The sequence below is a fragment of the Strix aluco genome, chromosome 8 (assembly GCF_031877795.1).
Source record: "Strix aluco isolate bStrAlu1 chromosome 8, bStrAlu1.hap1, whole genome shotgun sequence".
NCBI lineage: Eukaryota > Metazoa > Chordata > Aves > Strigiformes > Strigidae > Strix > Strix aluco.
The window spans coordinates 16,557,406-16,584,516 of NC_133938.1; the positions used below are offsets into that span (position 1 = coordinate 16,557,406).

Below are 27,111 nucleotides of genomic sequence, written 5' to 3' on the forward strand. Positions count from 1 at the left end.
CCAAGTGTTATCTCATTCCTGGCACCTCTTCTAATCAACGTTTGGCTTTACTTGCTGAAAGCTCTTTGCACTTCAACTCTGAAGCTCGCGCTGCTGTTGCAAAAGGCTGAGAAGGGACAGAGGGCAAGAGAAGAGGGGACAGAGAGAAGTGAATTGTCACCCATCAGACTCCTGTCTGGCAACCCTCAGCAAGTCATTTGGGCTTAAATCCCTTGAGATATTGAGGTGTCAACTCTTACTGTTCCTTCAAGCTTCCTACTCTTGTGTCTGGGCACTGAATGCCAGTACCCTGGTCCTGCTGCCCCTGAACATGGCAGCTGAGGCTGTGAACACCCACAGCACCACTGGGAAGGCCCATTCCCATTCAGACTAAAAGGGCTTACAACCACACTGTTAGTTGAACAGCCCAATGAAGAGACAATAGCATCAGGTTTAATTATTAAGAGGAGTAGCCCTCTGCACTGGGAATCACCTGTGACCATCTGCATCTCCTGAGGCTCCCTCATGTCAATCAATCTGTGATCTCTGGCTTGTTTGCACCACTCCCACCAGACACAAATGTCTCAGGATTCACACACAGAAGCAAATTCTCAAGCCACTTTGCAAAACCTTTGAAACTTGGCCATCACAAAGTGAACAGACCATGCACAAGCTGAGCAAGCATGGGAGCCTGATTTTCCTTCATTTATAACTGTGTGTTTACAGATGGACTCATAGCTCTTTGCAAGTCATCCTGCTACCTTTTAGAGTACCACAAGCCACATTCATACTCCTGCAGAGAGAGGGAGTCAAAACTACTTCACCTCAATAATTCCTTAACAATTTTGCTGGCTATAAAATGGGATAAAGATGGCAGATTCTTGTTTTTCCCAGCACTGACTGGGTGAGAAGATGAGTAGAGGCACAGTAGTGGTGGGATATTGGGGTGCTGGGGATTTGCTGTGAAGCAGCTTTGGAGATTGCCTTCATCTTCCCCCAGGGAGTCCTCACCTATGCACAGGCAAGCATAAAATTGCATCCATGACTTATATTGCTTGAACCAGAAAACAGTTTTATCCTGATTTCTGAAAGGAATGAGGCATGTGCAGCTGTATTGCTTTTCACCTGACTAATCCCTCATAATTTCTGAAATCATCAGTCACTTTCAATAAAACTTGGCTGAGAGGAAGAGATCTAAAGGTACTGCCTCACCAACAGGTTTTGGGAAAACAGGCAGCTGGATAGAGGAGTGTCTGCTTCTGAATTCACAGAAGGAAGGACCGTGGTGCAGCCTCAGTCGCCATTGAGGAAAGGGGGCTCAAGCACTTGCCGGAAAATCTCCAGCCAGAGCTCATGCTGTGTTCAGCTGAAATTCCTCCATCCTTGGGTTTGGTTTCATTTCAGTGAATCAGCAAAGCTCCTGGGGCCCATGGACACAGAAACGGGCTGGAGCTTTGCCAGGGTAAGGGGTTCAGGAGATCACCCTCCTGCCTGGATCACCTCACACTGGGAAGGAGGTGGATGCATGCAGCAGCTTCACTCCAGTGCAGAGAAGTCAGTTGGAAACCAGATTTCTTCGGTTCTGCTGTTCAGAAAACTCACCAGTTAATAGTCTAGGACTCCCAACTTACATTTTAATTGCAAAAATCAGTCATAAGCTTACAGTCTACTTTTCTTTTGCCAAAGTATTATTCTCCAACGTTTTTAACTAATATATGCAAACATAACCCTTTTTTTTTTTGTTATTGTTGGTATTCTGACCTTGCAAAAACCCAAGACTAAAATCTCTGCTCAACCATATTTATTTCTTTTTGTGGCTCTCTGGTCTGTGAAATTGGAGGGTTGCTCTAGGACCCAATACTCTGGAATTTATCTGTTTAGAGAAAAAGTGTGGTTTAATCTGTGCTTTGAAGAACAAAGCAGAACACACAAAAAATTACATGAACTGTGCAAAGAGATTATAAAGAGAAAATAGAACAAAACAATGTAGATCAAATTTGGGACATAATCCAACATTGTAAATTTGTGTTTATTGGCCCAAATGTTTCCTCTTTAAAATCAACAGTTGTGTCTATGAGGGACTGGTGTGTGAAGGAAGCCAGCCCGCTGCAGCTGCGCCTCCTGGTAAAGGGACAGTTTCCCATATAGCAGGAACTTACAGTAAAAAAACATGACATTAAATGTCTTAATCTCACAAATGCCGACACACACGAACTTTCACAGAAAAGAGTCTACTGAAAGCAATGCAACTGTGCAGAAAGTTAAAGCTAAGCATGTGGGTAAGCAATTGCAAGTTCAGAGTCTACAGTCCCTTTATCCCTATAGGCACAGAACTTTATGTTTCTAATTAAATTAACTCATTTATACCTGTGGGAAAATCCCAGACCAGTATCACAAAGTGCACTGCACAAACAAATACACTGACATTCATAACAACCGATGCGTTAACTGGAATTTGAATAGAATCATTTAAGCATTAATAACATTTCCATCTCTGGAGGTCAAGCCTTTTCACTCCCATGCATTTTGACATCCATTAGTAACTGAACATATTCCTAATAGAAACCTAATTAAAGCCAACACACCAAGCATTTGTTTGCATGAATGTTAGCAGAAGCTGGAGATAAAATTAACCCTACAGTGCTATGAGAGTCTAGCATATACAAGAGAATCTTAACATTTAGGGTCAAGACAGCAGATACATATTCTTAACTATTACATATACGAAATGCAATACTGGGTGAGCTCAACAACAATGGTCCCAGACCAGCATCCCATCTCCTTCCACAGCAGCTTTAGGAGGAAAGCTAAAGAACCTCTCTAGATGAGAAGGGCATCCCCAGGAGATCACCTACTGAAAACCCCAAGCAATTACTTGTGCTCAGAAACACAACTTCTTTAATTTCATATATATCAAAGCAAGTCAGGTAAACTAAAGGTCAGGGAAGATAAGTATGCTTACTTACTCCTGGCCTACAGATATGCAGAATTGTTTTTTCAGGTGTTTTGTTTGTTTTGTCATGGGTTTTTAAATGGGAATTTTTGTTCATTTGTCTTGGGATTTTTTAGAGAAGATAGACCATATCTATGGTTTTAATGAAGCTAACATTTAATTAATACAACTATTGGTGAGAAGAGATTAATAAGTGATTTGTGCTTTTCTTATTCTGCATGTTGATTTTCTTGTAGGGCTGTACATCAGAGTCCTAAGTGCACAACTGGGATACTAGCAAAGGCTAGTTTTGAAAAAAGCTGTTCCTAGCACAGTTGTCTGTGGTAAACATAGCAGAGGTTAATTTGAAAATGTATTTATTTCAACACACGCAGGAGAAGATACATAGATGCATATACAAGCCAATTCAAAATAGCATACCTATGGACTGCAAAATAGCACTTTAAGTAGGTTGGAAGAAAGATGCTTCTGCCTGCTGCAATGAAAAAAACACCCTCAATATTATAAAAAAGACGTATAACAGAAGCCCAGGGACCAATTACTACTTGAAAGATAAGCGGGATGTTTTGAAGAATGGCTCAAAGCATAAAAGTGTCTAAATTCCTTATCTTCCAAAAGACCCAGAGTGGGAGGGGGGAGCTGGGGGGTGGCAGGGCGGGGGAGATTATCATGACCTAATTCCTTGTTTCCAGATGGACTTTTTTTCCTTTTCCCCCTGATAGAAGCATGCCTAGTCACTGCAAAGTGTAGCATTCAAGGAGGACTGTATTTTACAAAGATTTCTAGAAAACAAATCATCTGTGTGACTCCATATAATAAACCGAGGAAATAATGCAGCTGCTAGCTCATGACAAGTAGAAAATCTTCTCTAGTTACTAGCAATGTATATCATCTAGGGTTATTTTTCAGACCCACTACAGTTCACCATATGGTCTCACAAATGGCTGCACCAGCATAAGGAGGGAGTGGGCGCAAGGGGAAAAGTGGGATCACTTCTTTCAAGTGATTTAAAACAGTCATTAGAATTATAGGCTAGGATAAATAACAATTTCCCTGCCGCCTTCTTTTCAACACTCCTATATATTTTCACTTTTTGGCTCTAATCTTGCAAGCAGCAGTTGCTTTGGGCCAGACCAAAGGCTGACTGTGCACTGTATCTGCTAGGATAGTGGCCAATAGCCAGAACTATAGGGAAAGAGCATAAGAAATACGACAAGTTTAAAATGACCCTTCCTCCATCAGCTTCCAATAACTGGTAGTTTAGAAATCTTTATGCCGAGCTCACTAAAACTGTGAAAGAAACATAGTAGAAGTATTGCTCCTATAGTTAACTGCTACTTAGAAGAGTTTTAAATTAAAAAAAAAAAAAACACCAAACCAAAAGCCAAACATGTATAAACATATATAAAATATAGATCTGATCAGAGAGAGGCATCATGTCACATAGCTGCAGTAATTGGCTGACACAGCGCTTAGGGATATGGTGTAGTTGAGAATGGTCGGTGTTAGGTTAATGGTTAGACTAGGTGATCTTCAAGGTCTTTTCCAACCTTGATGATTCTGTGATTCTGTAATTATTGCAGTTCACAGATACATGCATAAGTTGTTATATGCACAAATACAGATGTATTTCACCAATCTGCAGTAACTACTAAAAAAAACCCAAACAACCAACCAAACAACAAAAAAAAAAAAACACCAAAAACCTGCACTGAGGGAAAAGTAGTCATGGTAAAGCAGCCCCAAAGCAACGGAGAAGCCATACTTCAGAGCCACTCAAGCTGTAGCAATTCAGCTGCTCTCCCAGAGGGACTCATCACCCACACCACCTAGGTCAAACTGACAGCACAGATATTAGAGAAACTTCTCTCCCATGCTCACAGTTATTAAACAATGATCAGTCTAGCTGCTTATCCAGAAAGATTCAAAAGATCTATCATGTAAAAGAAAACCCCATTGTTCCCAGCTTTTAATAATAATTCTCTGAAAAGCATCTCTAATGATCGTGACCATGCAGGTTTTATGGGAGAGCTAACCACAGAGGACAGACCATACATCTTTGCCCTGGGAAAAGCTGTGGACCGTTTCTTCCTGGACCCACTGATCAACTAGAAGAGCAACTTTGGTTTGGGAGACAAGCAGCTAGAGAAGGCAAAAGGAGGAGAATATCACAAAGGTTTTCAAACCATAATTGCTGTGAAGATGCTGTATTAGAAGTATCTGCTTGCAATGCAGCAGCTCTCAAGGCTCTTTCAGACACAGAAAGGCCTCCAGCATCACCAGGAACATGCAAAACCTTATAACTATCCAACTTAATGGTAACTTTACCCTTGCCTTCCTCTGCCTCTTAAGAATTAATGTCCTCAGGCTTCTGTGGGTGTTCACCCTAAAGCGTTCCCCAAAAGAATGAATTTCACCTCACACGTCAGTATGCTGGCATACATAAACAGGAGCAGGCACATACAAAGTGAACAGATACTGGTATCTGTTACTCTAAGATACTGGTGAAAAAGGGAACAGGGAAACCCTGTAGAACTTGCCTTCACCAACTGCCCTTTGCTTTTTCCCTTTTTTTTCCTCTCAAGTACAAATAGTGCTTTAATGTTTTCCTTGAGACAAACTATTCTGATAAATGTTTATGGAGCTAAAAAGAAATTCCCCGCTACATGAGTAGCTGGATGTTTAGACAGTTTGATATAGGAAACATTATACAGTCTCTGCTGTAGCAGTTTGTAGGAAAGTTTGATGCAAGATCAGTTTCCTGTTCCAGTCATGTCACATTGTAGTTTATAGTAGTAGACAATGAGGTAGTGGCTCTGAGGGAAGCATCATGCCAAAATAGAGGGCATGTCACTGCAATACTACCATTCACAGAGCACCAGTTTGTAAGCTTCCGGGGATTAGTTTGTTTGTTTGGGGGTTTGTTTTGTTGGCTTTTTTTTTTTTTAATGAGATAACAGAATAAGAGCACAGACCTCAAATCCTCCTGCTTACTTGTAGCTGAATGATTGATAACACCTCCCAGATCTTAATCCAGACCAGGAGTCCACTGTATAAGGTGCTCTACAAACAGTGCAGTTCTTTACTTTTATAGGAGTCACCTTTTCCTGCTTACCTGGAAAAATCATCCACATGTGGTTATTTTGCAGCCTGAATCCCAAGCTCTGCAGGAGATACCCAGTGTTTTCTCCACTGCTGCAGATGTTCCAGATCTTCATCCAAGCTCTCTTCAGGGCCTGATTCAACCAAGTAATGCACTGCCTAGTATTGCCAGTAAACATGAAAATTTTATTAAAACATCCCTCCCCTCACACCGCCTCATAGTAACATGAAACATTTCCCCATCTTCATTTTTATCTGCAGTTTGATCAGTTTTAGCTTGGATGGATCTGTGGAAGTGAGGAAGAGTAACAGCAGCCATTTACTGCTGACTGTTGTGTCGAGTAATGTTCACTCGCCATCCAAACAGGAAACAAAACAACTACTTTATTTTGAAGTAGCATTTTATTTTCCATTAGCTTTGTATATGGAGCTTCAGCCTAGTTAACACAAACTGTGTGCTGTAAGTAGCTGTAGGGACAGGAATGATTGCATGCTATGCCTTTGCAATGCCACCGGCTCTAGAAAGCACCACTTTGCATACTTTTCAAAACACCAAACTAATGAAGTAGTATTTGCACAAGAACATTGCATTATAATGGCAAAAAACATGTGTAAACATTTTCAGCATTACTCAAATACAGCATCTACCTTGAAATGTTAGGCCACATCCCTACAAGGTAATGTGTTATGCGAGAGATCTCTGAACAGGGGCTTGCTGTGTTCAGAAGCTAAGGCCTGCTATAAAATTCCCCAGTGCCTTCTACAAAACTGCAACTTGGCCTTTGAGCCAAGTACTTGTTCTGCTTTGACCAACACAGTCCAGGTAACCACGTGCAAGTTGCACCACAAGGGAAGAATTTGCCCAAATCACAGCTGATCTTTATCTTTCTGCCTCGTGGAACATGCTCTTAGTGGTGTTCACTGACAATTTCAAGTATTCAAAACTTCCAAACTTTCCAAAGTGACCTCTGGTCATGATCACCTGTTTTAAAACCAGGCATCAGACCTTCTCTAGGAGAAAGCACAGGTAACTCCTCTTGAAATTAAGATGGGTAGCAGGGAGCTCACTGCTGTTGAAACCAGACAGCAGGAGCCAGGTTTTCAGAGTACTGAGAAATCTACATTCCAATTTTTAATTAAAAAGTTTAAATTTAAAAACTTTACCCTTGAGCTTTAAATTGCTGGATCCTCCATGAAAGCATACTCCATAAGTCAAAACTTCAGCTTTTTGGGCTGTGGCTGTATCAACACTAGACTTGATTAGTCACAACGCTGAAAGCCCTTCATTGCTTGCTGTTTCATGGCCTCTTCCTCAAGTACCTCTAGCAAGATCTGCTTGCAAATCAGAGGTTAAATGTGGTCCAGACAAGGTCAGACAATCAATTCACACTGCACTCTTGTAGGGGTTTAGGTTGGTTTCAGGCTTTTTTCCTGTAAATTAATTTCTATTTTAAATAGCTTGATTGAACCTGTATATATGTATATTTAAACTTCCCTTAAAAGTTTGCCCTCTTAAAACAGACTTTTGGATTTCATTTCTCTCAGTGGCATAGCAGTTAAAGAGGGGTGAGCACACTCATTTGATGTTATCTGAGGAAGTAGGAAATGAGCATAATGGACACAGCCACACTGCTCCTCTGTTAATCCACTCTCAAGGTCTGCATACACAACAGCAGCAGAGTGCAATGTATCTCCTTGCAGAATTCACCCCACTATGGAAGTAATAATGACTTTTGTGCTTTATGTACTTATTGTACTCTCAGATCCTGACAATTCACGGTCGGACATACTCATGCACTCTGGTGTCTGGTCTGGGCTTCCCATCACAGCCAGGTTTCTGGCATAGCTTTAATAAACCACCAAACTACCTATTTTGAAAGCAAGATAAGGAGGAGGAAGAGAGAAGGTAAGTATGAACTATTTTGTGAAACTTCATAAACCAAGAAAACAGGTCACAATTCTGTCCAACCAAGCCTATGATCCTCCTCAAGATGCAGAGAAACTGTTCAAAGCATAAATACTCAATGAATGCTAAGCCTGCACAGTGAGGCAGGTTTATTCTCTCTGTAGGAGATTAAGGAGGGTCTCACTACGTTGCTTACATTTTGTTTCCATGCACAAGAATTCTGAGATGTATTTATTCCATTCATATGAAAAAACAATTTCATGTACTTAAAAGAAAAAAAGGAGAAAGACGGCAGCACAGAAAGTTTTCTTCATTACAAAGTGTTTTTCCATCAGGCAATTATTTATAAGAACTTTTGTTAACACTGGAGTTTAGGCTCTGGAACAAAGTGGATATATTGTTTACTAGCTTTGCCAGTCAATCTTCTCTTACAAAACTTCTCCCCTCCCCCTCTCCTTTTCCAGCCAAGTCAGTCCCTTGAACAGCTCAGGAGTTTTCTTTGTCACCAAGATCTCCTTTTCCACAAATTGTCCCTTGAATAATGCCATCTTCAATGTAGTGCCCTGAGGTATCCGTGCTCCTGCAGAGAACTGTTGAGGGGATCCGTGATGAGCGTCTGTCCTGGCTCTTATCCTCAGAGGAGCAGCAAATCATCCTTTTCATGGTACCCCACATCTCATCATCTTTGTATGAATAAATTATTGGATTCATGACAGAGTTCAACAGGGCCAGGAGAAGAAACCACCTTTTAACATTCTGAATCCCACAGTATGTGCAGTTCAGACCATCGAGCAGTAAGACGACCAGACCAGGGGTCCAGCAGACAACAAAGGCACCTAGAAATAAAGGAGATTAAAAAAAAAAAAAAGACTTCAAACTGCTAGAGGTTTGGGGGTTTTTTTGCATCTTACAAGATTATTGGGTTCATCAGAATTCTACACAAGAATGATAAAAGCAGAAGAGGACAAAATTCTAATGACAATAGCAAAATTATAACTACTACAGCTTCTCTGCCAAGCCCTGAGCACAAGGCAGGGCAGCTCTCAGAAGTCTGCAGGGAGCAAGAATACAGCTGCTAACAGCATCAGCTCAAACACAAGTGGAGAAAGGTCATCACAATAGTGATTTGTGCATGCTGATAAATAAACAAGAGCTCTGGAGCATTAACAAGCAGAGAACTGGTGCTCTGACCACAGACTTCCTCTCCATCTCTCTCGTATGCTGGAGGAGAAGATACCAGGTGGCCCACTTCCACCACTGCCACAATACGATCCAAAGAAGAGACATGTCTTCTATCTCACTACAGCTGACTGCAGAGCTATGGGCACACTGCCCAATTCATAAAACAAGAGTCAGTCACATGGTTTAAACACGTCCTGGCTGGAAACCATGCAGCTACTCTAGGACACACACCCCTCTGAGACACGAAAGCACTGCTGGCTCCCCAGCTGGAGTAGCAGCCCACTGCTCTCCACTTCTCCCTCCCAGGCTGTGCATGCTGGGTACTTGAGACCCAACAACTCGGATCCAGGAAACAAATTCAGTTGGAAATGAAAAGAGAGAAAGAAAAAAATAGATGAGTTAGCAAAGACGAACCAAACGATGTAGCATTCAGGGCAAAGAAACGAAGCAAAGAACAGAATACAAATAAAAATTTAAAAAAAGACAAAAAGGATGAGGAAGTAAGAGTGTACTGATGGGGAAACAACAAAACTCTGCAAGAGAGGCATTTCCCCAAAATATAGCAAGAAACTGCAGGACAAGCCCAGGAGCAGCAGAGTTCTCATGTTTCAGCTGTAAGGCAGGAATGACAACAGTCCCTGTGAGAATGAAGACACAAGGTGACAATAAAAGCTGAAAGAGAAAAAGTAGAACAACACACTCCTCTCCCACCAGCCCCTCAAAAAAAGAAAAAAAAAAAAAAGAAAAATAATTAAGGAAAGGGGGAATAAGGGAGAAGAGATCTTAGAGTGAAGACAACATGAAGAAAGCATAAAAACCACAGCTTAGAAGGAAGTTCAGTATTGCATTTGCATCTTTCCATGTTATTGCACATCCCCACCATAAACACAGGGGTGTGGGCAGGACTGGTGGGGAGGGGGAACATCGTGACCAAATGCAGCTCTTGACCACGAGCTTGGGAGGGCCCCGAACTGCCCCATCTACCCTCCTGCCTCCCCCCAGCACTGCAGCCTGTCATCCCTCGCCTTGAGCCCAAGGAAGGAATAGCCATATGCATGATAATACTAACTTAGCACAAGCCACAATTGCTGTCTGACATACAGAAATAGAAAATTACAACTCTGCACAACGGTCACAGTTTGAACAACGTACTGAGGAAATTCCAATCATTTATAACAGCAGTTTCCTCTTTTTTGGGCTTAGAAAAAAATAATCAAACAAATAAGGATGATAGCAGCTACATGCTAAAAAGCTCCCCTGGGGGTGTTGGTATCTGTTCAACAATTTTGGTAGGGTAAGCAAGTTGAGCTTTTTTTTGGTAAAGCCTCTGGTTTTACCATATCTGAGCTGTGCAAGCAAGCAGTGGGAGGGCAGCCTGGCTCATGTCAGGACCCAGGCAGTGCTGGAGCCAGGACTTGGCGGCACCTCAGGCATCCCATCCACTGTGCTGTGCACACGGGCTGGTCTCAGCAGCACTGGATGGTTCTCCCAATTCACGATTTTAATGGACACGGTGCCCATCAGATGGGCAGGCCATAATGGTATATAAAGTTATTCCTCTATTGCTCACTGGCATCAGGAGCTGCAAGCTGCTACCACAACACTTGTTTTCTCTGGTCAGTCTCTATACTACACATTGGTTTGGCTCAAATGTGCTGAGTAAGCAGCTGTGACACCAACTCTCTTATACAATCTACAATGGAGAAAACACGGTACTGATTTATTGCCCTGGGGTTCACCAGTAGATCCCATCTGTTCTACCAAGCACTGGAACCAGACCACCCAGACAACACTACTGTGGCTAGCTGAGTGTCTCTGTAAGTATTTGGACAGAATGCTTTTGCTAGCCACCAAGGGTCACTGGCAAAGTCACCAACACACCAGCTCCATACAGAAATTAAGACGGTAACAAATCCTGCTTAGAACAAGCACAGAAAGCATTTTGACCATGTGCACCACAAAGCATGCAAGGTCCAACCATGCTTTCATAGAAATCATCAGGAGACAAAACAGACCCCAAAGCCACATTTAGCAAGAGACACAGAAATATCTCATTCAAACAAAACCTCAAGCTCCCAGGCAAGATTAGTCCGTGAACTCCCAGGATATATCCCTGTCTACCTATACAGGCAAAACCCTAAAAGGGTTGAGTAGCAAAAGGGAAAATAAGAGACATCTGCAGGCATCTCTGCACATTGCCCCACGACTGAAGACAAGGATGGGGGCAATGCAATGACAGTGTCAGAGTTACTGGGAAATGCTTTCATGGGGCTGTTGCTTTGACTCCATCAAAAATACATTTTGCTGTGTGTGGAGACAAGACAAGTGATTCACACCCTGCTCTTAGCACCAGAGAGATGAAAGTGAGGCATGGCTCAGACTCGCATCCTTGCTCGGGTTTTGCTATTTTTACCACAGAGCTTTCAGAGGGAACCACGGTTAAACATAAATATATACCTTTGTCTTGGCCCTTTCACAATTCTCTTGTTTGCAGACTTTTTATCCCATAGGAGCTCCTCTCCCTGACAATGTGCCACACTCCAAAAAGAATTTAATTTCTGTCATTCTCTAAAATTCACAAAAGTGACATAAAATACAGCCTGGCTGCAACATGAATCAGAACAGCAGCTCTGAGTCTTCCCACCAGAATATGGGAGATCAGGTATCACAATGCCTCAAGGTCTGTTTGAGGATTTTCCACTAGCTTTAAACATGGATTTTCTTGTAGATTACATCATCTCTGCTTGAAAATTAAATACTGTATACCTGGAAGCACTACTGATGCTTTGGCAGCATCACGTTGTAAAACTCTGCACATCAAAGCTGTCCCTGAGCATGCCAATGCTGAAAAAAAAAAAAGTCCAATAGATTCCAGTTGCCTTTGCCACATGTGCACCCAAGTTAAAACAGCAAGTTACCAATTAAACTATAAATTCACTAAAACTGAAAATCATCCACCCAAAGTTGCTATTTCAGCAGGAATCTCACTGCCAAGTTCAGATGAGCTACCACATACACACCACCTGAAAATCACATACCCACACACCTGCAGCCACCCTTCTTCAAAGCTACAGTCACAGGTTTAGCTAGGACTATGCCACAAGGTCAGTCTAAGAGGATTTTAACCCCTTTTTCTAGGTTTCCCATCTTCCAGTTTCAACCAGATAACTTCCTGTGGTTTAACATGCCAAAGGGAAAGCCATTTCAGCTGCTCCTATCCTGTGATAGATCATTTTAAGGGTTATGGTAGAAACAGGTTGATGACAGAGACCTGAGTCCCAGCTTCTGGAAGGGCCCATCCAAGTCCAACAAAGAATGGTGCAAAAAGCCACCTGCAGCTGCGGTCACCATGAACCCATGAAGTCAAACCGAAACCCAGATTTTCCCAACTCCTAACTGTGGGACCACAGGAGAACTCCACCCAGAGACAACAGTGATGTTTTACTGGAGGGGCAGCCAGCCACAGCACCAGCCTCCCCAAAACCAGAGGTGGAGGCAGACGGGAGGAGCAGCATGACAGCAGCACCCAGATACACGCAGCCTCCTTCCACACAGCAGAGGGGCAGTAGGACTTTGTCCTGAACCTCCCATAAAACCAACAGAGCACATTAACAAGAACTCTGTTTCTCATCATACTTCATCCAGCCACAGAGCATCCTGGAATCATTTTTAGTTAAGGCCATATTAGGCACATATTCCAAAGCATCTTCAGATGTTTTGGAACAAGACATTAAAAATAACTGCCGTGGGCAAAATCCACATGCTGCATATAGCTATCAGTTGTTGCATCAGTAGGTGTAAGCACAGTTTTAGAAGTATCCATTTTGTCACTTAGTGACTCCTCTGGTAATCAGAAAGGCCAGAAAATGTGGTTGTTCAGTTTCTAATACATTTTGCACAGTGTGCTTGAATGACTTGTCCAGGAATGTACATTTCAAACTGTTTTAAAAAATAAAATTCACATTCCTAGAAATAAACATTTATAAAAAGCCCCTCAGAGTCAAAATTTGGTGAGTTGATACAAAGGAACGTGCCAAGATAGATCTCCTCTAACACAGGAGTTTGGGGTAGATCTTGCACCCAGCAACACATACACTAATTCGACTTCTTTGGAAGCAGGCTTTGTTTTGGTTTTGTTTCTGTCTGCCAAAGTAAATATACAAAATTATGATACCTGAAGTAGCACTCAGGCTTTCTAAGTTAAATTTGCCTGGCCCAGCACTCGCTATCATGAAACTATAATTTGGGTAAAGCATTTAATCTGGTGGCTGAAAAGCCATATTCTGCAAATAAGAGAAAGCTAATGCTGATCTTTAAATCACCCTGTATTCCTAAGGCCCCTCTCCCTAGTAAAAGAAAGAATATGTTGAAAATAAAGTTTAGAGTGGTGTTTACTTCCATGCAGCAGCACGGCTGTGATGAGCGCTGAAGATCCGCCTCAGGCAGATGAGGTATTAGCAAATGGCAGCCACTGTCACTGTCCTTCCAACTCCCACATCAGCCAGCTGGGTGTCCTCTCCCCCGCACGCAGACCCCCACTCTGCTCTGACCTGCAGACAGGCATGCGTGGCACTGAGAGCTAACAGAGTTATTCCAACACTCACTCAGCACCCACCAACTTCAGTTTATACAAAACTAAAGTAATATTAACTATATAAATAGACAAGTTAGACAAGGCTCTGCATGTTGATATATTTGCATACAATTTCCCAGAAAGCACCCTGCAGTTCTGCCTTGCATAGAAATGCTTAGAGAACTGATTTTTAAGTGTTTTTCTTTTTCTCTTTCCAATGCATCAGTTAACTACAGTCCACCCAATGCTTATGCTTTAGGGCAGAACTACATTTGGAACAACTCAGAGTTTTCCTACAGGGATTTTCCCCTTCCAGGTGGATGATTTAAGTTTCACTGCACGAAAGCTTCAGGGGGAGCAAAAGACTGAATCTTGTCCGTGCTAGTCAAGCTGGGGACAGGAACAACCACCACATTATCTCTCTATAGGTGCCATAAAACCAAGGGGGAAAAAAGGAACGACAACTGGGGAGAGATTTAGAAGGGAAAAGGAGAGGGATTTAGAAGGGAAAGGCTCTGTCAGCAGACAAGCCAACTTCAGAAGACACAGGAGCATAAGTGAGAACCTTGTACTTGCTTGAACCATCAGTCCACTTTCTTTTCCAAGGTCAGGCACTGTGAAGTTTAACTGACCTCAGCTTCTAAAGCATTTTAAGACATCATTCGGTAGACAAAGGTGTTGTGTGCTACAGCACCAGACACCAGACTGTGCAAACAGCATCCATATAGGCCACACAGGAAAAAAGTATCCTCAGCCTGAGCTTCCTACCCAGCCAACTTCTACCTCCATGAAAAGTGACACTTTTCTCACAGAGCTCTCTAGTAATATCATGTCACAGTATGACACAACGGTGTCCCAGGTATACATGGACACCAGCTTTCCCAAAAGCTCCACCTTTCTTGTGCTGGCTCATACAACACCAGAACAGTTGACAGAGCAGTAAAGTAATATTTGTGCTTTTGGAGTCTCACACCACCTAAGCCAAACTTCCCAAGTGTCCCAGTGTCCCCCCCAGTTCCACCTGCAGCAAGCTGCACAAGCCATACCTGGCTTTCATAAAACATCTCGCTCAGATTCAAGTCCTTCTGGGGAAAAATTGACTGCTACAGCTAGTATTTGTTCTAACGATCAATCATCCGCTTTGTGCATCCCTAATTTAATAAGCAGCTACATCACACCTAGCTGAAGTGATCTGAGCCACACAAATATCAACAGTGTCTCTAGGGCAGGATCCAGGTCAAATCTCATGTAATGATCTAGAGATCCAAAGCCATACAGTATCATCACCTGAAAGTATTTTGCACTGTGCAATCTTCACAGAATGAAGGTGAATTCTCCCCTTGCAAAGTAAATCTCTGGAGTCACAGACCCACCAGGCATCCTCTCCTTTCCCCAGGGAAGGTGCATTTCCAGGAGGAAGAAGTTAGGATGTTTAAGAAACAGCCAAGAGGAAGAAGTGCAAAGAAAACTATCCCCATCCTACCACAGGATTCATGGCCTTGTGCAGATGTTAAAGACCATTATTTTGAAAACGTTCTACTCGGTAGCTGTGAATCTTCACAAGCCTTCCTCCAAAGCGGTTTTGTATTTCCCTCCTACCCCCCACAACAAAATGTAGATAATTTGTGTTTTGTAACAAGCTGCCTACCAAATAGAGACACTTTTCTTCTTCACGTTGACCAGGCCTCTACTTTGCATTTCCGCTTGGTGCGACACTTACTGCATTATCTAAAGCAGACGGAAGACTAAATGACTCCAGCACTTACAAGTTTGATGAGGGTTTGTTTTGTTTTGTTTTAGGGGAGTAGACTTTTTTTTGTTTTGTTAAAAAAACAAACCAAAAAACCACACAAACCCATTGACTGGCACCACCAGTCTTGCATGCCATGGTTTGTAGTCTCTTACCTAAGAGAGTCATGACAGTCTTCATAAGCTTCACAGGGGTTCTCCTACGGCTGATGGATCCACTAGTGTGCGACGACAAGACATTAGTTTTTCTCTGGACATACATGTAGATTCTTATGTAAACCACCACCATAATGAAGAAGACAACTAGGTTTAAGATGCTCCAGAACACCAGGTAACTTCTGCTGTAAATAGGCGCCAGGGATGAGCAAGCAGTAATGTCACAGAGGCAGTTCCAACCCAGGGTAGGAACAGCACCCATGAAAATAGCAATGGCCCAGATTGATATAATTAAAAAGGTGACTCTCTTCTTCGTGAGATTACTGTGGATCTTCATCCGCATTATTGACATGTGCCGCTCAACAGCTATGACGAGGAGATTCACCAGGGAAGCCGTCAGGCTGGTGTCCAGAAGGCCCTGACGCAAAAACCAGCGATTAACAGTTAATGTCTTAGACACTGGGCCAGTGTTGAACATCAAGAAGACATAGGCAATTCCAGCAAAAAAGTCTGCAGCAGCTAAATTGGCCAGGAGATAGTAAAAGGGAAAGTGAAACCTCTTGTTCTTGACCACAGCTGCTATGACCAGTGAATTTGAAATGAAAATGAAGAGGCAGAAAAATGTTCCAAAACACAGAACAACAATAAGCTTTGGCCCTGTCCACTCATCTACTGTGTCAGTGTTTGTCTTGTTATAAAAAAAGTCCATGCGCTTATCATAGTAGCATTCGTTCATCCTGGATTAAAGCCCCTGCATCCTAGGAAGGGTGGAAGGGGGAAAAAGGAAGAAGGATTAAAAAAAACAACTATTGGTCCTTGCTTCAATCACCATACCTAACGTCTTTTTGCTGGGGGGAGGGGGGGACAGGACAGGGACATGAGAGGGTATATATTTGAAGGCCTTAAGTAAAAATTCATACAGTACACTGAGTTAATAGAGACGGAGACATTCTGTCCACTGGAGGACTGCAGTGCATGATGATTCCATGAATCAGGAATTTTCAAAAGACTTACCCACTTACAAAACCCCAGCACAGTCCTTTTGCACTAGCAGTCATACCATACAGGCCACACAGTGGAAGTTAAGAGGTTAAGAGTGACTTTCTGGAGGTCACAAAGAAAATCTGAGCAACAGCCAAGCCATTCTTGCTGTGAAATCCCACGTTTGAGCCACAGCCATCATTATTTCCATTTCTCAATGTATCCAGTCAGGACAGTGAAGCACAAATCATAACTCTTCCATTATACTGACTAAGCAATAAAAGGCCTATTACTGGAAAAATATTTTTTGGTTTTTCAATTATATTTTAATAAACATAATAATGTATGTATATAAGATGCTACGGGCGTATACACTCTGAACACATCTGTTATTTACTGCTACAGGATTTAAGTAAATACATAGAATATATTTTTCCCTTTTCAGCACATTTGACTACTGTAAAGCCAGAGATTATTTTATTGGGCTGTCAACCTAGAGCCCTGTGAGCACCACACAGCCTAATTATCTTCAAAACCAAAACACAGTTCCCTACCCAACCACAGGATAAAGCAAGCCCCAGCAACAGCAGTAGTGCTGGGGTTTTTTTCTTATACCCACTCAGCACTATTTTGGACACAGGGCTATTAAACATGATGGAAGGGGGAGTCTGCGTTCCAGATTACATCACACTTCAGCTACTCTGGTGAGGTCAATGTCAGCTGCCTTGGCAATTTTACTGCCCTTATTAACGAACCAAACTGAACTCAAACTCATTTACATAGGCAGTTCTGACAGCAATTACTCATGGTGACCAGACCCTGCGCAGGGTCTCACAGCCTAGTAGGAAGAGTTTGCATCTGATCATCACTAGCCCTCACACTCACTGTCAGTATCTGAATAAGGGTTTTAACAATTACTTCATTAATAGATATTGTATAGTTTTAGCAAAACCTAGGAACTCAACCTTGGCACAAGATCTTAATCACATTAGATAGTATACAGAGTGGCAAACCGGTGCTTGAACTCAGGACAGAAGAGAGGAAGTATCGGGATACAAAGCTGCAGGAGAGGCAGCAACACTAAGAGCTTTTGTAAACCTCCCTACGAGCCTCAGGCTGCCATGGGTGCAAGAGTAATAGACTGAGTGAGACTGAAAAGGAAAAAAAAAAAAAACCCTAGAAGTAGTGGTTACAGGCAGAAAGATACAAAGAAGCATAAGCTTTTCACCTCTACAGCTAAAATTGATCACAGATAAAGATCAGGTTCACTTAGTCTATTATTATACTGTGGTGACTTGACAGTTATATCTCATCTCTCCAGGGACCGGGAAGCAAATTAAGCAATCCCCAGGTGGCTGGCTAACAAACCACATTTATATTAAAGGTTCCTTCTGAGTTTTAAGATAAAAAGGCTCATCTTCTGTCATTTAAGTTATGCTACTTGTGTTATTTCTCTCATGCAATATTTGTATTATATAATTTTAAATCAACCTGCACTATTCCATGATTAATATTTTCAAAGTGAAGTTGTTTTTTAATATTTTTCTGAACTAGCTCCTTAGCCTTTTCTTCCTCAGTTCCCACCCTACATCTAGTAGTCAACATGAAAGCAAGCCACTTGACATTGTTGTCCATTTTATTACCCTCAAGAACCTACGCAGCCACTTCTTTTATAAAAGAATATATTACTTAAAGCATCAAATTCAAGTACACAGTCAGAACTAAGAACAATTACTTAAGGACAAGAAGCGGAAGGAAAAAAGTAAATCATCCCTTGTGCTGAAGCATTACAGAGCATCTCTTCATCTAAAAATAAAAAAGCCTCAGTAACTCGGATTGACTGTAAGGAGTCAACTGGAATTCAATGCCTACTGTTCCCTGTTCAGGGCAATATAGTGGAGTTGGGCAGTCAGTACATTCCCCATTCTCACCTAGGAAGTACTCAAAACTCAAATTAAGTCTGTAAGTGACCAGAAGTCCCTGAGGAGCTGCAGGCAACAGCTACTCAAGCAGCTGAGTGCTGGGAACCCTGCCCATCCGAGATGCCTCTGTGCTTATCCACCAAAGCAGTGAAGGACTTGCTGAGCTTGACATGAAGCTTTTACAGAACAGCCCAAATGCCTGCAAATAGAAGCAGCATTTTGTGCAAGAATGGCAGGGGAAAAAAAAAAAAATCTGTGAAAATTATAGGGAAGGTTTTCCGAACATGTTGTATCTTACTGTGTAATCATCTCAACAGATGAATCTCTTTTACTTGCAGTGACAGAAAAATATCTGCAGATACTTTTTGCATCTCGTCTGGAGAACAAGCTTAAAGAAATCCAAAATATCAATTATGAACTTATGCTAAATAGCTTATTGAGATCCCATCATTTGAAGTAGTACCTGAAAAAAATAAATCACACATCTGTAATTCTCCACCAAAATAATCACACCACAAACACTCACTGTCACACGGCAGAGCTCAAATGATTTTGAAAGAGATGTCTTCAGGTGTTGAAATAAGGCAGGAGGGAGTAGAAGAGAATCCAGCTGAGGTCTCAGGGTCACAGGGCAGACTCTGGAGGTGTTCAGATGGAAGCTGCATCAAAGCAGTAGCTGAACAGGAGCTAGTTTGCATCCCAGTCCTTCAGAGCAAAGATGTCACACTTGGCTAGCTATATCAGCCTATGTACAAAACCCAGTTGTCACTCCAGGGTCCTTCCAGACAGACAGTGGTTGATTTCACACCTTCATTTTAAGTCCTCTCAGCAGAACAAGCCTTCAGGGGAACTGTGCAGCTGTGACAGAGCTGTGCCACTGTATCCTCAGTGGGCCTGCCCCAGTCCACACCAGGCATGAGAGATGTGCGATAGGATATCCCATACTTCCTGGCATGTCACAGTTTAACACATTGCAAGACTTTATTCTCCAGGTCTTCTCTTCTGCAGCCAAATCAGAGATGTTTATCTTAATCAGGGCAGGTTTAAACTTAAAAAGAAAAAAAAACACCCTTAAATATTACATATTTCAGATTTGTTTATTAAGTACACACAAATTTGAAGATTCAGGCAAAATATTGTTTGGAAAAGTTTTTAAAATAATAGAAACTGAAATAGAAAAACAGCTAAACTGGTGAGCCCAGCCTTATAAAGACAACAGAGAATCTTCTAGAGTCTGCAGCAGCAAGATCCCCAGTTCTGCTACTCACTTCATGAAGAATTGCTTTCTTTTACTTTGAAAGTGGGTCTTACAAGCTTGATACTTCTCATTTTTTATGGGAAAGGACAGCAAACAATCTCCACTCACCTCTTCTATGCCACTCTGTATTTTATAGCCCTCCATATAGACCTCCAAAAGCTTGACAGCAATAACCATGTATTGCATATTCTACAGATGGGTTGAGCTATTAGCTTGCCACAAGTCACTCGCAAGCAAATAATAAAAATTTTGCAAGTGCCAAAAGCATACACTTGTCAAAAAGGTTCTTTTCCTTATTTCAATCTATTTAATTATTTCAGTTCAACCAAGAGTGGCTACAAAGATCAGAAACTGATGGGCTGTGAAGCGTGTTTCCTCTACCACTCTCAGTAAACATAAGCTTTGAGTGGGAGAAATCATCTGTTCCAAAAATCTCAATGGATTTGGTTTAGTCAAACTGCTTTCAAATGCAAAAGCACACATTAAGAATTCTTCACAAACCAGCACATCTTGAGCTGTTTGTCTTAAAGACAGCTTGTATGTTTGAATTGATTTTAAATTCCTCTATATAAATGCAACTTGTATCAAGTCAGAATGTTCTTCACCATTCTTAAGATAAAAGTCAAGAATTTGCATGAGTATATAGAAATAGATTACACCAGCTATCTAAATAAAGAGTTGGTGAAATAAGACATCACCTACATAATGTTTTGGACAAAAGCTTCAGCTAGTTGCAAGCTAACATGCTTTAATAGTTGTCATTCAATTAGAACCTAGTTTGCTTCAAGAAAGTTACCAAAAATCTATATATTTATAATGAAACTTAGTATCAGTTATTTAAATAAAGGATTTTGCTGATTCAAACTGTGATTAAAAATCACTTTTTAAGTCACTTTGATTCAAAATTAAATTTGGTCTGTAAATCAGCTCTAAGTTGAGTTACTCATTATTAATGCAAACATTTCTGAAGGAAAACTCAAATAGTATTTTAATGAGAAGGTCATTATAAAATTTAGCCTGCAAGCCATAATGTGATTCACGGCACACCCCAGTGGTTTTCTGCCTCCTTCCTGTCCATTAAAAAACAAATTATTTCAATACATTGGCCACAGCCTTATTGAAGGGTTGGCATCAGTTTGGGGGATTTTGATGGCTTCTGCCCCGCTCCTGTGTAAATGCAACAGGGAGGGAGAGCACAAGCCCAGGCTGGCACACTGAGCCACTGTGAGAGGATCCAAGCCAAGTCTGCAGCTGGACTGGAAAGTCCACAGAGCAGGACTGAACCCATAGGAGGATGACAGTGGTGGAGCCCTACAGCAGGACTGGAAGTTAGCTTGGGTGAGAGGCAAGGGAAGCTGGCCCAGGCAGAACTCCAGCCTGCTTTACTGCTGGTTTTTCTGAGCTGGTACAGGGATTTCTGTGCAGAAATTCAGGGTGGTCGGCATCCAGAATGTTACACCCTGAAACAGAAGGAGAGACAGCGAAGCCAGTACAGGCCGGGCAGGCCCATGGGACAGCACACAGGAGTGAGCAGCACCCAGGCTCAGCCTGCACACCGGGCAGGCTGCCAGCCTATTGCTGGAGCACTTCACCTCCCTGCCTCCCCTTGTCCGTTAGCAAAGACAAGGTATTAAGTACAGATCTCTGTAGGATATTTTGAAACTTATTACAGAAGTTGCTCTTCAGAAAGCAGAGTTTATCATGCTGACTGATCACAGACATTGGTGGCAGAGCAAGGAGGCAAGTCACCTGAAATACTCTCTGTGTTCAGACTGTTACTGCAGAGAAATATTAAGCAGCAGCAATTGCCTATCTGCACATACTGTTTAGGCTTTTTAAACTTATCCTACAAGCAGCAGACGGCCCTTGATACAGTACCACGGAAGGACTGCCTAGAGGCTTGCAGACTACATAGCCTTTGGCAAGAGCTCCCTGCATCAGTGCTCTTGCTTGCCTGCACCCTATGCCGCAGGCAGATGCGAACACCCTCCATCCCTTCCTCTTCTGGATAAACAACTGATGCTGCTTTTATGTTTCCAGTTAACAAAAATCTCTTTCTCACCTCACTCCCAGAGGAATGAGCAGGCAGCAGAAGAGAGCCAGGGCACTGAGCAGCCAAGCTATACATACAAGTAGTACCAGTTCAGAAAGGGAATCGGTTCCTTGTTCCCCTCCACACCCTCCGTACATGCACGGCCATGGAGGAAAACACAACCAAATGATTGCATAGTAACCCAAGAAACCCTTTCAGGTTACCTCAGCTTAGAAAGAAATACCAGTGCAGAAAAGGGTGTGTAACACAGGAGAGGCCAAAAATGTTAATATGTAACTGTAAGAAGGAGTTTTGCAAGGTAAGTACTCTGGTTCACTTTTAATTGTCTTTAATTAATTTATATTCTAATAAAAATCAATTTAGAGAAACAAAATGAAAGGAAGCACATAAAGAACACAAAGTTATGCCCAAATATCTCAATCTAAACTAAAGCTTTTTCATCTGGTGCTATTAGAGGATGCAATGGAAGCCAACATTCATTTAATATGTTTTACAGGGACAAAATATCTCAGAAGTAGCCATATTACATTTTATTTATTATGGAAATTCTGTGGGCACTGCCTGTTCCATGAACAGCATGCTACATGGTCCACTTCAAGGAACTGAGAATACACTTTTTAAAGGCCGTCTTTTAAATTCAGCTTTACAAATTGGAAAAAAGTTATTATTAAAAAACTGTAACGCTCAATAAGTAAGTTTTTAATTCAGAGAACTTATTTATTAGCAAGGGAATCTACCTCTGGTTGTGTTTGGCTATATTTTTTCTTCGTAACTCAAGTATCCCCAATTTCAGATAACTGGCTGAACTCAAATTGAGCACCCACAAGCAGCATTATCCCACTATCTTGGTCTTCAATGCCTTTTAGAATAAGGAGAGCAGAGTGCCACATCCATTTCCACTCCAAGCCTGCTTCATCTACATAATGTGAAGTTGATGTAAGTACAGCAGCACTCATGCCTCCACCGTGGTTCTGGTTATTTCCAGTATCAGTCCATTTTAATGGCATAATCTTTTGGAAGGAAAAGGGAAGGAAGTGGGGTGAAGGGAATCAAGATGATTCTTTGGCAACCCTTGCATATCAGTGGTGGAAACATCTAAGGTTTTATTATTTATCATGTATCCTGCATAAAATACAAAGGCTATATGGTACAAACAAAGGGTCTTAAAAGTATTAAACCTACCGAAAACGTAGAACCTCAAGACTAAATATTTAAGTGGCAGAGAGAGGAAGTAGTACCGCCAGCCACAGACCACAGCACTCTGTACACACAGACTGATAAGAGGCTTAAAAATCACTGTCGGGGCACAGAAGCATCACCCTGTACATGTATGCAACAGTGCTTTTCCTCTGCGAGACGCTGCAAACTGGCACGAGCAGTTGAACTGTGAAGCACCGGGATACAGGGGCACCTGCACCAAGGTATTACAAAGCTCAGGCTCCAGCTCCTGAAACCTCTTTAGTACAAAGCTGCTCTACCCCACTAAACTGCTTTTTAAAGCTCTGATCCACTGCAGAAAGTTGTTAGGGACAGATACTGAGTAACTCGCTAGTTACCACAAGCTCAGACTTCAGACTTTGGTAATTTAAGACTTTCTGAAATTACGGTTTACTAAATCTATATATGGAGTTCAAACTAAAAACTTCACTGCAAAGCTTTCATTTAGTCTCCTTTAAGTGTGGTTCTGGAAGGAGCTGGCAGGTCATCCTATAATGCGGGCACAGACACAGCATTTAAAGTATTTAAAAGCCATTCAAACAGCCTGTACATTGTGAAACATGCCTAGAAGAAAATACCTGTTCTGCTTCTAAACTAAGTTTTCCATTTCTGCAGAACTTCCAGGTCTGCTCATCGATCACTATCAGCTCCATTTTATGGTTCAACAAATCAGCTTTCTTTCACAAAAACAGAATCTGAATACAGACTATTTCAGCACAGGCACAACCAAGTGAACTTTTATTGTTTAGTTTCAGCACATAGCTGATGAGTACCTGAATCATGCCACTTCTGATTAAAACAAGCCACCTGACTGTATCTGATCTGTTAACAGATGCAGATCCCTGGTTTGCAAACAAACATTTCATGGGAACTGGTAGAAATTGTGGCCTCCAAGAAGTATTTGCTAGACACATGGAAACAGACCTAATGGCTTAAAAGTAGAATCCAGGTATGTGAATCTTTAAGACTGATACCCAAGAAGAATATATTCTCCACAATGTCAAACCTTATATTTCAGAGATTTTATTTCATTATCTGATAGCATAAAGACTATCCTGGATGATGTTCTGAAATGGTTAACAGTCATAGCACAGGAGGATAAGGATACAGTCAGTCCAACTTTTCTGAAACTGTAGTCTGGCATTCTGCAAAAAGCCAAATATATCTTTCAGCTTTCCTTACTGATAAGAGCTGCTGCTTCTTTATTGATTGTGCAAATTTGTTTTGTTTTAATTTCACTTCATTTTCAGTACATGGATAAACTTTAGTGAAATCAGATTTTTCACCATGTAACTGGTTTGAGTTGTGCCTCCTACTATACCTCTTCAAAGACCATAAGAACACGCAAGAAACCACATACTCTGCACAGCTTAAAGAACAAAGCTGCAGCAACGCACCTTACCAACCTGTAACAAGAAATGCCTTTTTCTAGATTTGTATCACAGAAAGGAGAACAGACCGACCTACCTGTCCTCTGGAAACACAAAGGTACAAAAGTGCATTTTTTTTTTCCTTAAGGAAAAAAAAACTAATCAAAAGATATAGCGCAAAATAAGATAAATGCATTTTCCAGTGTATTGCATAAATTCGAATGATACCTTATGAAAAACCTTCACAAAAGAACCTGTGCCAGTCCCCGCTGTGGTACACACTTACTACGGTGCCTCAGCAGGACGCGATGCGTGCACAGATCCATTGCGGTGCAGACGAAGTTCCCAACAGATAGAAACTTACAGGTAGGAAACACCTATGGTTTGATATACGCGTTATGTATCTATAGACGCCGAGACGCGCGTATGACGGAGCTGCAGCCCCGCGTTAGCCAGGGCCGTGCCTCGGTTGCCAGCCCGCAAGGAGACCCCCGGTCCTGCTCACCGGCAAGGGGCGGGAGCTGCCGGCGGGGACCCCGGCCTGAGCGAAAAGGAGTTTCACAGAACTGCAGAAAGTTTTCTCCTGCCCGACCACCAGGAGAACAGTCAATAAATCACCAGGTTCATTAAACCCGCGATGAAGCTGCTCCCTCGGCCACGCCGCCGCCGGCCCCGGGCTCTGCCCCGTCGCCGCGGCCCCACTCACCGGCAGCCCCGGAGCGCCGCCGCCGCCGCGCAGAGCGGGCCCGCCCGCTCCCGCCCCGCGTTACCCGCCCGCTCCCGGCACCGCCCGCTCCCGCTCCCGGCACCGCCCCGCTGCCTGCGCTGCAGCGCGCAGAAACGCGGTTTTTGACGCGTTTGTTCCCTGCCAGGTGCGGAGGTTTGGGTCCCCCGAGATGCGGGTCGAGACGGGAGCCCCTGGAGCAGCCCCCGGAGCAGCCCCCAGGGGCAGAAGTGCGAGGGGCCGCGCTGCCCGAAGAGCCCGTAGGAAGGTCCATCATCATTCCCAGTTTGGGAAGCAGAAGCAAAACCCAAATAAAACACCAATAACTTCCCATGAGTAGATGAGGACAGTACAGACAGGCGTATGTGCCACTTCCAGCATCACACGGAGCTGTTCTTCTGAACATAGTATAAAAAGCAAACAAGAACTAACTACCTCACAGCGATACAGAAACCTTGAGGTTCCTGTCAGCTCCAAAGGGCAGGGCTGGGCACACACAGCTTTACCACGAACAAGCCGAACTCAAACGTAGGAGGTGGTACAAGGTCAAATTTATCTTAAGATTGTGATGAGATGGATCTGACCCGTTGCTACCTACCTGAATCATTTACTGAGACCAGACATAGATGATTGAAGGCGTACAGAGCTACTCACAGGTCTGCTCAGAGCTGCAGAACTGGCAGAAGAAAATCTCAGCAGAAAGCCTCTGCTCCATTTCTCAGAAACTCCCTGGTGATTACAGCATGAAACCCAGACAGTGTTAAAGGCTAGGTGGAGCCTTGCATGTGAACATTAGAGATGAAACACCAAACAGCCTCCACTCCAGCAGCTTCTTCCTGTTTCATCCATCAATGGAAGGCCCCAAAATAAGAGCCCCAACTCTTACCCATCCTCCTCACTTGAATGCTCACCTTGAAGATGGCTCAGAAAGCTTTCTCTTCCTCCTGCCCATTTCTTTCTAGTGCAACCTTCCCACTGCCTTTCCATCAATTTCTCTCCCTATTTTGTTAAGTCCTATAAGCAATTAGCAAAAGCTTCTCATTCCCAGGGAAGACTAGAAACAAAAGCAAAAGCTTTTTTTTCAGAACACTTTGCAAAAGCTTATGTTCCTGCTCTGCTTCCATGACTACATTGCCTCCTTAGCAGCTGGAGTGGGACCACCTACCAGTCAGCAACTGTATTCAAAACTGTATTAATGCACAGAATTAAGAGTCAACATATGCCAAATTTCCTGTTAAGTTTAACCTCTGTGGAATAGAGCACCAATGAGAATCTCCAGCAACTGGCTCTTAGCTTTTTCCCAAGAGAAAAAAAAACACCAAACAGATGATGCAGACACAAATTGGTTTCTACAAATCATTAGTGACCTGCTCTAATATGGTAGAGCTGAAGCAGTAGTCTAGCTAGCAAGCACCTCATGTGATTTTTTTTTTTAAATCGATACTGGACAAGAAACCTTTATGGTTCCATTATAGAAATGAAGTCTTAAATCAAATCAGTAAGAATTGTAAGTATTTTCTACATTCCTTTGGTTGGTAATACTTTCCCTCATTCACTGAGGATTCTCTCACAAACAAGTACTTATCTGAGCAACGGCTTTGGTAGGTCATCCTCAATGTCCTGCTAAATTGGAAAGAAGCCATTTGAGTCAGAGCTTAGGGGATCCTGCACCATGGCTCAGTGCCAAGGGTACAGGATGTACCCCACCTGCTTTAGGGAAGAGAGGCACTAGACCTCAGAAGGTGATGAGCCTGTCACACTGTTCATAAAACAGAAAGTACTTCCACAACTTGCTATGCTACCTCAGACAGCACTGCAAAAAAATTAAAGAGATAAAAGGAAAAAAATTCAAGCCCAAGGACTTGCCCTGCTTTAGTCAGGTGTTGGCAGTTCAGAGCCATTGGCAATAACATCTCACAATCACAAGAGATGCAGAACTTGCACTCAAGCAAGACGCCTAGGAAGCACATACTGCCCAACATATT

General features: G+C 42.4%; 1 protein-coding gene across 2 annotated transcripts; it reads right to left on the reverse strand.

Moving 5' to 3' along the window:
- Nucleotides 1–8,156: 8,156 nt before the first annotated feature.
- On the reverse strand, nt 8,157–25,149 carry LPAR3 (lysophosphatidic acid receptor 3). Of its 2 annotated transcripts, none has more exons than XM_074833241.1 (4): nt 25,109–25,149; nt 19,030–19,551; nt 15,601–16,358; nt 8,157–8,776 (listed from the first exon to the last, which is right to left on the reverse strand). In XM_074833241.1, the coding sequence occupies exons 3-4, from the start codon at nt 16,334–16,336 to the stop codon at nt 8,427–8,429; spliced, it is 1,086 nt and encodes a 361-aa protein (XP_074689342.1). In that variant the 5' UTR covers nt 16,337–16,358; nt 19,030–19,551; nt 25,109–25,149; the 3' UTR covers nt 8,157–8,426. The 2 variants fall into 2 exon arrangements, with proteins under 2 accessions (XP_074689342.1, XP_074689343.1); XM_074833242.1 differs by lacking the exon at nt 25,109–25,149 and adding an exon at nt 24,908–25,024.
- Nucleotides 25,150–27,111: the final 1,962 nt, after the last annotated feature.